General features: G+C 45.3%; 1 protein-coding gene across 1 annotated transcript; it reads right to left on the bottom strand.

The window, feature by feature from the left end:
• Positions 1-2,685: 2,685 nt before the first annotated feature.
• On the bottom strand, positions 2,686-9,006 carry LOC102764871 (5-hydroxytryptamine receptor 3C-like). Its single transcript, XM_006773618.2, has 9 exons — positions 8,940-9,006; positions 6,850-7,016; positions 6,444-6,488; positions 5,885-5,994; positions 5,443-5,612; positions 5,099-5,259; positions 3,695-3,899; positions 3,290-3,513; positions 2,686-3,159 (listed from the first exon to the last, which is right to left on the bottom strand). Exons 1-9 carry the CDS (start codon positions 9,004-9,006, stop codon positions 2,938-2,940), a joined length of 1,371 nt encoding a protein of 456 aa, XP_006773681.1. The 3' UTR covers positions 2,686-2,937.
• Positions 9,007-9,668: the final 662 nt, after the last annotated feature.

The raw sequence follows: 9,668 nt of genomic DNA, 5'->3' as shown, positions 1-9,668 counted from the left end.
CCACCAAGGGCGCCCGGGCGGCCAGAGGGATGTCTGACTACCAGCTTAGGCCTGATCCCCCGAGGAGCCTAAGCCAGCAGGTGGACATCCCCCGAGGAGTCCCAGACTATGAGAGGGCACAAGCAGGGCTGAGGGACTCCCCTGAGTGCACATATTTTTGTGCACCGGGCCACTAGTAAGTATATAAGTTTTGTGGTTTATCTCTTCTTATGCCCTCAACCTCACATCAAGGTATGTCAGTCTGTTCCATGCCTCCATGCTTCATGTCTTATTTTGTTGGACAATTGATTTTGTTCACTAGATTCCACAAATAAGTGAGGTCATGTGATAGTTGTCTTTCTCGGTGTGGCTTATTTCACCTAACATAATATTTTCCAAGTCCATCCATGCTGTCCCAAAGGGTAAGAGAGCCCTCTTTTTTACAGCTGCAAAGTATTCCATAGGGTAAATGTTCCATAGCTTTTTTATACATTCATCTACTGATGGGTACTTGGGCCGTTTCCAAATATTAGCTATCGTAAATAATGCTGCTATGAACATAGGGGTGCATATATTCCCAGGAAATTGGTTTCCCCTTTGTTCTCTTTTCAATAATTGCACCCTCTCTGTTTCTCTTCTGCAATAACATCACATTCATAGCAGGTTCCATCATTATGCTCCTTTCTTTTAGTGTAGCTGACTGCTCCTGAAGACTAGTTATTGAAGATAGGGAAGAGTTATTGAAGATAGCAAGAAAATATGTTTTTATTGATTTTAGAGGGGAAGGGAGAGGGAGAAGGAGAGAGAGAGAAACATCAATGATGAGAGAAAATCATTGATTGGCTTCCTCTTACACGTCCCCTACTGGGGATGGAGCCCACAACTAGGGCATATGCCCTAACGGAATAGAACAGTGACCTCCTGGTTCATAGGTCAAAACTCAACCACTGAGGCACACCAGCCGGGCCCCTTCACTGCAGAAATATTAATGTTGGATTACAGAGTGCTATACCATATTCTACTTGGGTGTTTGGAATACACAGTACATGCACAATTGTTACCTTTTTAGAACCTGAAAATATTTGAACTCCAAAACATTTGGCTCCAAGGGTTAGTGGATCTGTAGTACTCATTTCATAGGGTAACTGTAAGGATTAAATGCCACATATTAATAACTGAATAAATGTTGGTGAGTAGTGTTACTATACTGTGTCCTTTCTAAAGGCCCACTTTGTAGAAAGCTGTGAATTGAGGAAGTGCCAAAAATAATCACAGGTAGACTAATTTATGTAGGTGAATGTCAGAGCTCCTGATTTGAGCCTAGATTGTATGCACTGGGTCTTGGTCATGCCTGGAGGACTGGTGATGGTCAGGGGAATACTTGACAGGGTTCTGGAAACTGAGAAGCCCAACACCTTCTTGGAAAAACAATGCAGAGAGGGGAAAGGGGGCATTAAGGGTTACAAGTTTAAGGGAAGACCAGGGGCTTGAGTGAAAGGAGCGATTTGGAATACAGCAGAGTATTTCTGCCTCCATACTGCAATTCCCATGGACTCTGCCTGCAGAAGGGGACTGCAAGGCAAGAGCAACTGGTCCTGGCAACGCAGCATCCAGCTGGGAACATCTGTGCTACAGGATTCAGCCCTCCAGTGGCTTGGGCTCTGGGAGGGCAGATGGTCCTGCAGAGAACACTGGGGTAGGACCGTAGGCCCACACCATCACAGCAGCACTTCTAGTGGGCGTGGGTGTCCTTGCTACTTCTGGTCACCTACAGTGACTGGAGGGAGGCCAAGGCATCTGAGGAAGAATAGTGAAGAGGAGGAGCCAGGAAAATACTGTTTAGTGAACAATATTCTGACTCCCTTTTTACTCCTAGCTGTTTGTAACCTGGGAAATTTAGGCTTCAGATAGAGAATAGAATAAACGAAATAAATGACAAGAAATGGTTGTAAAAAGAAAAGATCATGTTTGAGTTGTAATTAAGTTGCTCTCAAATCTGCCCTTTTCTGAACCTGGGGTGTCCAGCAAATCATGCCACAGCTCTCAGGTACAGCGACACAGTGGGGTCTCTACTTTCCCAGGCAGCTAGTGGGAGTGATGGCCAATAGACAAAGACTCTCAAAATCATAAGGCAAGTGCTAGGAAGGGAACTTTTCCAGTCCATTTGTATAACTCCCAAATAAAGCAGATGACATTTTCAAATGTGCTTTTCTTGGCCTAATGTTCTTTTTTTTTTTTTTAGCATAATTAAGGGCAGATCAACTCATTGCAGCATAGTTAACGTTAATTTGGGATTATGTTAGCACTCTAAGTGCTTAATGATGAATGACTCATATGTCAGGCTGTGACAAAAGGCTTCACTCTTCAAGCAAGAGATGCCTAGTTCTAGCACATTATTAATTTCTGAAGCTTAAATCCAGGATAAATGGATTTAGGAGGTTAATTCCTCTTCTATTATAATTCCTTGTAATAAATTTGGTCTCTTCTCTCCCTTCTTCCACTTCCACATATTGTCTGAAATAGGAGAGAGAGAGAGAGGAAGAGAGAGAGAGAGAGAGAGAGAGGGGAGAAAAACAGTATTTTTGTAATGAGAAGTTTCTTCAAGAAGACTCATGTTTAGTCAAGAAGACTAATCCCAAGATTTTTTTTTATACTATAATATAATTCAGGGAAGAACCAGCACTTTCTGCAAAGGGGTTTATTGAGGTGATTCAATCAATGAAGTATTCCTGAGGAGTCAGGCAGGCAAGACTTATGGGAAGGCTGAGGGGGTTGATGGCATGCAGGAGCAAGGACCTAACTCTGGGAGGGTATGGGAAACCATCCAGGCCTGGCCTGACTGCACAGAAGGACTACATTAAAAATAAGGTGAGGCTGGAGTATGGATGGGCCTGAGAGCCTCGCTGGTTTCCAGAGGCAAGAGAAGCTCCAGGCTGGAGCTTGCAGATAGGCATCTGCCTAGGTGCTCCAGAGGACAATGATGGTGGTGATGGAGGTGGCCATGAAGAGCAGGTAGAGGCGGAACAGCAGGGTGTCCATCATGTAGCTAAACTGCACCCACAGGCTGACCAAGTGCTGCTTCTGAGCCTCATCTTCCTGTTGGCCCCTTGTTGACTCAGGGCACCCATTTAGCTCTGCCTCTTGGGGACCTGGCACCTTCCACACCAACTCCATGGGCTCCTTCAGACCTAAGGAGAGACAGACACCTAGACATGGGCTGCAAAGGTCATTTGAGGATGGAGAGGAACAGGGAAGGAGGCAGGAGCAGAGAAGTGGAGGTGTTACAAGAGGAAGTGAGGACAGTGATGACTTTGTTACCAGGCAGTTGGTTGGGGGTGAGACGCAGGCCCTTGTTTCCCTTCTGGGGTGCAGTGAGACAGCGTTCCCTTGGGCTGGTGCAGTGCAGAAGCAGAGAATAGAGCCACCGGGGCATAGGTGGGGGCTGGGTGGTGACCAGGTGCAGCAGGTAGGTGATGAAGACGGTCTCCAGCAGGCTGAGCACCATCAGGGAGAGACACAGGGCAAAGTAGACACCTGGAGGGAAGACAAGCCTATTTGAGAGCCAGTGGCAAGTCCCAGGACTTCTTGTTTCCTATTTTCTTAAAGTACCCTTTTTAAAGATTCCTTTTCACTCTGAACTGGTTCCACTGGTCTCTCTCCCCACCGCATCCCCCCAACATTGCTTTTACTCTCCTGAAAGAGGGAGGGGCCATACTGATGAGGGGGGTGCCAGTGTCCGGGAGTAAGTCATTCATCATGAGCAGGAAGACATTGTAGCCCAGCAGAAGGGTCATCTTGAATGGGGCACGTGTCTCGCTTTCTGCAGGCAGGAAGAAGCTGAGGGCATCAATGACCATCAGAAAACCACTGGGCACCAGAAGGTTTATGACATAGAGGAAGGGCCTGCGCCTGATGGCCACCTGGTAAGGAGAGAGGGGGCAAGTGAAGAGCAGGCTAGGAGGCTGGCAAGCAAGTTAAGAGCAAGAGTTGAAATTTGGCCTGGTCAATGTGGCTCAGTGGTTGAGCGTGGACCCATGAATCAGGAGGCCACAGTTCAATTCCCAGTCAGAGCACATGCCCGGGTTGCAGGCTCGATCCCCCAATACAGGAGACAGCTGATCAATGATTCTCTCATCACTGAGGTTTCTATCTCTCTCTTCCTCTCCCTTCCTCTCTCTCTGAAAATGAATAAAAACATGTTTTGTTTTCTTTTATTTGCTAATAGAATTTAAGACCAATGGGTGGGAAAGCAAGACAGTGGCAGATATTTTGGGGTCACTAGGATTTGGAATCAAAATATCACCAAGACAGTGTTTCATAACTTTTCCACTCTCTCTTTTTATTTTTTAAAATTTTTTATTGAATTTATTAGAGTGACATTGGTTAATAAGATTATATAGATTTCCTGTGTACAATTCTACAGTACATCATCTGTGTATTGTATTGGTTGTTTGTCACCTCAAGTCAACTCTCCTTTCATCATCATTGACTCCCACCCCCGCTTTACTCTCTTTCCCCTCCCCTCTCCACTTTCCCTCTAGTAATCACTAAACTATTACCTGTGTCTTCCACCATCTCTTTAAAAAGGTGAACATAAAAATTCCAGCCCTTGCCCTGGCCGGTTTTTGCTCAGTGGATAGAGCGTTGGCCTGCGGACTGAAAGGTCCCAGGTTCAATTCCGGTCAAGGGCATGTACCTTAGTTGCGGGCACATACCCAGTGGGGAGTGTGCAGGAGGCAGCTGATCGATGTTTCTCTCTCATCGATGTTTCTGACTCTCTATCCCTCTCCCTTCCTCTCTGTAAAAAAATCAACAAAATACATTTTTTAAAAAATTACAGCCCTCCAAAAAGTTCTGATGTCCCTCGGGGTGGGACGCTCACTCTCACTGCAATCACTGCCTTAGGAGCTTTGTTTCTCCTTCAGGGAGGATTTATTCCATCAGTATTTACTGAGTGCTAGATACTATGTTAGGCACTGGAGAGTTATCAGTTAAAAAAAAAGTGATAAAAATCTCTGCCCTTATAGAATTTATTTTCTAGTGGGAGAGCTTATGCTCTAGAGAGGGACATAAGCTATGCATCTTAGGAGAAAATCACAACCGGGGCCCCTGAGCTCACATAGAAAGTGATTTGGTCGTACTGGCTGTCGTCCACGGCCATCTTCAACGTGGTCTGGCGGATATCCAGAAGTATCCACTCCCCCTTGTTCTGAATGAGGTTCTGTGATATGTTAGAAATCTCCTGCACTTCCTTCTCCAAGCCCAGGACCATGTTCTCCACTGCAAAGAGATCCAGACAACTCAGCCTCCCCAAATGCTTGCTCAGACTGTTGGGTTTCTTGCCACTTAGCTTCCACATCACTTTCGGTGAGATTCCCTCACTATACCCAGCTTTCGGTCCTCTCCTCTTCCAAAACCCTTTCTCTGCCTCTCAACAGACTACTGTAGATGAGCCCCACTCACCTGTGTACAAGAAAGAGGTGAAGCTGAGCGTGCAGTTTTGTTCATCAAAGGGGAAATAGAAGATGTCCAGGTTACAGATGCTGGTCACCTTCATTGGTTTATCATATCTGATGTGCCCTTCACTGTTGACATAAGCCATGAGCCCTGTAGGTGTTTGATCCACATCCATGCTGCACATGAGAAAGAGGAGGAGGTGGGTGCTGTGGGTTCCCCATTATTAGACTTGGCCTTCTTTCTCTCTCAGGTCCCCTCATTCCTGAGCTCCAGCCCACTTGTCTGGTTTCCCCGTTCTACTGATCTCCATGCTCTGGGGATTTTGTAAGCTCCTCAGTTCCGATTCTGCTCCTTTCTAAATTGAGTCTTTGGGTGGCCCCTATGGACTACGTTATGTCCTCTGTGGGGAGATGGTTTCCTTCTTGCCCTTTTCATCCCTGGTACTCACAACTCATTGATGAAGATATCTGGAAGCCACAGGTTCTCAGTTGCTATGCTGAGCTTGCTGATGCCCCCACATTCCTCAGGGTTCCACCTGATGAATGGATTGTACCAGATCTAAGGGAAACCAGGACATGGGCAAATGGGATGGGAACTAGTTTTAGTCTTGCTCTATCTCCTGCACTTTACATTCCTGTGTTCCCCTTCCCACCCCCTCTCTAGTGAAGCTGTCACAATGTCACTAACAAAGCCTGACTTACGTCCACTTCTTTCTCAGAGCTTTCAAGGAAGACCTTGAGCTTGGCTTTGGATTCCGTTGGGTGGAGCCATTTAAATCTTGGCTTCCATGACCTTGGTTTATTCTACCTTCTCCCTGTGCCCCATCTCTTCCCTCCTAAACTGGCAGAATAGCCAGGAAGCTTTGTGCTTTCATTGTTGGTCTCGCTCTGTTTGAACTTTCTAATTCATGGGTATTCTCGGCTTAATACATTGTAATCTGCAAAGTTGGACCAAGGAGTAGAAAAAGGAAGGTGCTATAAGTAAAGAGGAAGCTGAGAATATCATACCAGATTTAGCCACAGGAATGATGTCATCAGTTGAAGCTGTGCATCCTGGAAAGACAATTTTCATCCAGGATCATTAGATCTATGAAGTCAGGTCCAATGCCACCACTCACCTCCTACTCATTTCCAAGGCTGTTCTGTGTGGCAATTATGATTTTTCAATCATAAGCCACTGAGAAATGTAGGTTAAATAATCCAGGGCACATGGGAAACATAAGTAAAAAAAGCAGTATGAGGCCATTGGGATTGTTTCTTGTGGAGTATTCCAAAAAGGGACAGACTTTACCTGGAGTGATATTGTATGTCATGTCCCTCTACCCATACTAGAATGAGCTCTTAATTTTACAAAATACAATCAGGAGACCCACAACTTACCACTAGATTATTGCAGTGTTGGGTCTGGACTTACCACTTCCAGGATGGCAGACAGGGTGAAGGAGATGTTGACTTGAGTGGGAATGCTGTAGTTGATGACTGGACGAAAGGCCTTTCTGTCAAACACTGCTTGGAAGGCAGCAGGATCCACCCCATGCTGGTCAAACCCTGAGCAATTGATGGTAAAAATGTCGGCTCTTCCTATAGAGAGCAGAGACTCTGTGAGAGAAGTGCCAGGGCTGGGGCCTGGGAGTGCTTCTGCACAGTGAGAAAATAAGAGGCATGGGAGAAGCATATGAGCTCCTCCTTCCTGAGCAGGGAACATGGGCTGAGCTAGTAGGCAAATGGTGGAAGTTGATGAGGTGAGCTGAGTCAGGGCCCCATCCTTAATTCCATTGTTTCTGTCTCCATGCAAAACTTATCCAAAGGTGCATGCAAACTCAGCCCTGACCACTGCTCTTCAGTGTCCTGCTATGTTCTTAACAATATCACCACCGACCTTTCCACCTTCACGCAATTTCCTTCCATTGCTCATCTCTGTCCTTGAGCCATCTGGGGTGATGTCTGTGACAAATTTTGCAACCACAGTTCTCTTCCTCACTATATTAATAAGGCATAGATGATGATAAATTAATGAAAAGGGGAGTAATCAGATAGGTAGTGTGAGATCAGGCACGTTCAGGGTGGTATGGCCTTACACACTGTTGGCATCAGGTAGGTAGTATGAGATATGCAGGACCTTAAGGAAGGAACCCAATTTTTCAATTTAATGAATAGTTAAATGAGTTTCTACTATGTGCTGTGATTGTTCTCTTCTAAAACTCAGTAGTCATCACCACTGAGACTACCTTTGTATTTTTTGTTAATCCTCACCTGAGAATATTTTTTCCATTGATTTTTGGAGAGAAAGAAAGAGAGAGGAAGAGAGAGAGAGACATTTGAGAGAGACACATTGATTGGTTGCTTCCAGCACAGGGAGATTGAATCTGCAACCCAGGTATGTGCCCTTGATCGAGGATCGAACCCAAGACGTTTGGTGTGAGGACCGTCACTCTAACCACCGGCCAGGGCATCACTAAGACTATCTTTTTATTAAAAAATATATTTTTTATTGATTTCAGAGAGGAAGGAAGAGGAAGAAAGAGATTGAAACATCAATGATAAGAGAGAGTATCATTGATTGGCCGCCTCCGGCCCTCTCCACACTGAGGATTGAGCCTGCAATCCGGGCATGTGCCCTGACCGGGCATCAAATCATGACCTCCAGGTCCATAGGTCAATGCTCAACCACTGAGCCATACCAGCTGGGTCCCACGGTCATGATCTTAATTCAAATTTTTACCATCTTTCTCCTGAATCAAGGCAACAGCTTCCTAAGAATCGCACACCCGTCAGGGCCATCTATATTTATTTATCTCTGGTGTTGTAGTATTCCTCGTTGCTCATTTTCAATAATGAACAGAAAAAATACTTGCGACTGGGAAAAATTATACTGGAAAAGTTTCCCTCTTCATGATGTCTTATTCACATTCTTTTCCTTAGCTTCCTTCCTGTTCCATTTCATTTGCTTCAAGAGAGCTAAAAAGGAATTCTCTTTTTTTAAAAAAATATATTCTATTGATTTTTTACAGAGAGGAAGGGAGAGAGATAGAGAGTTAGAAACATCGATGAGAGAGAAACATCGACCAGCCGCCTCCTGCACATCTCCCACTGGGGATGTGCCCGCAACCCAGGCACATGCCCCCGACTGGAATCGAACCCGGGACCCCCCAGTCCGCAGGCCGACGTTCCATCCACTGAGCCAAACCGGCCTCGGCAGGAATTCTCTTCTTAACATTGCCTGATATCCGGAAACCATGGGGATGGATTATGTGCTTGGAAAGAGAAAGACACAGGGAAGAAGAGGCCAATCGAAGCAGGAGAGTGATGAAGTAACTAAAGAGAAGAGTGAGCTAACTTTTAGGATCCTAGAAAGAGGTACAAAGCTGTCAGTGTTATACGTTTCTGTTTTTACCAAAATGAATATCCAATCATTGACTGCCTTGGAATAACAAGAATTAGCCTGGTTTCTCTGTTCCCCAAAAGCCTGATGTCTGCTTTGCTCCTGCCCTTGTCCCATCTTACCTTGAAGCAGCAGGTGGAGAATGAGGCAGAAGAGGAATCCCTCCCCATGGAGCCAACCTCTTTCCATCCTCCTCTTCTTGGCTCTTCTCTGGAGACAGTGGTGATGTTGACCTTAAAAGACCAGAGGCCACACCTTGAGCCCTAGCTTTGAATAATACAGGTGTCGGGTGGCATTAGCCACCCCTCTAACAAGCACCCTTAGTACTAAAAGAATGTCATGGAGGACTACCCACCCTGTGACCTAATTGGACCTGAATCTAGTCTCCAAAATTAATCTGGGAAATCAGTTTGGAGAGGAGGAAGCAAAAATATTTGGTCACTGGAGCAGTGCCAATGACTTCCTCATACTGTGGAGTCACCTTGGCATACAATGCATCCCACAGAAGAAACACAATGACCGCCACTGTCTTCAAGTGACACATGCACTTACTTTAACCCTCTTCCCATCTTAAAAAAAAAAAGAGGGTCTCCTTGTTTTTATAACCAACTTTAGACTCTAAGGTTTTAAATATGACTCCAGTACTGACAGGTCTTAACTTTTGATTTTTTTGAGTGTATCAAAAACAATGTGGACCCAGGTCAACTGGATGGAGGGAGTGATCAGTGGGGTAGAGGGGAGGTGGCAGAAGTAATATTGTTTTTAGTAGAAGTTGACTTATGAGGTTATGAACGATCAGCCTGCAAGTTTATGTTGTTTTGGGCAGTGCCAAAGTTTTAATGAAATTAGTT

The sequence above is a fragment of the Myotis davidii genome, unplaced genomic scaffold (assembly GCF_000327345.1).
Source record: "Myotis davidii unplaced genomic scaffold, ASM32734v1 scaffold27, whole genome shotgun sequence".
NCBI classification, from domain to species: Eukaryota; Metazoa; Chordata; class Mammalia; order Chiroptera; family Vespertilionidae; genus Myotis; species Myotis davidii.
The sequence above is the reverse complement of the archived record's forward strand: the minus strand, read 5'-3'. Positions and strand labels throughout refer to the sequence as shown.

What these genes read in the sequence shown, in the direction of transcription:
- LOC102764871 (XM_006773618.2), bottom strand. Translation starts at nt 9,006, where the DNA reads ATGGAAAGAGGTTGGCTCCATGGGGAGGGATTCCTCTTCTGCCTCATT. An exon ending in CATTCCTGTGGCTAAATCTG is followed by an intron (nt 5,995 to 6,443) that starts GTATGATATTCT and finishes GGTTTCCCTTAG; the next exon opens with ATCTGGTACAATCCATTCAT. An exon ending in ACGACCAAATCACTTTCTAT is followed by an intron (nt 3,900 to 5,098) that starts GTGAGCTCAGGG and finishes TCTCCTTACCAG; the next exon opens with GTGGCCATCAGGCGCAGGCC.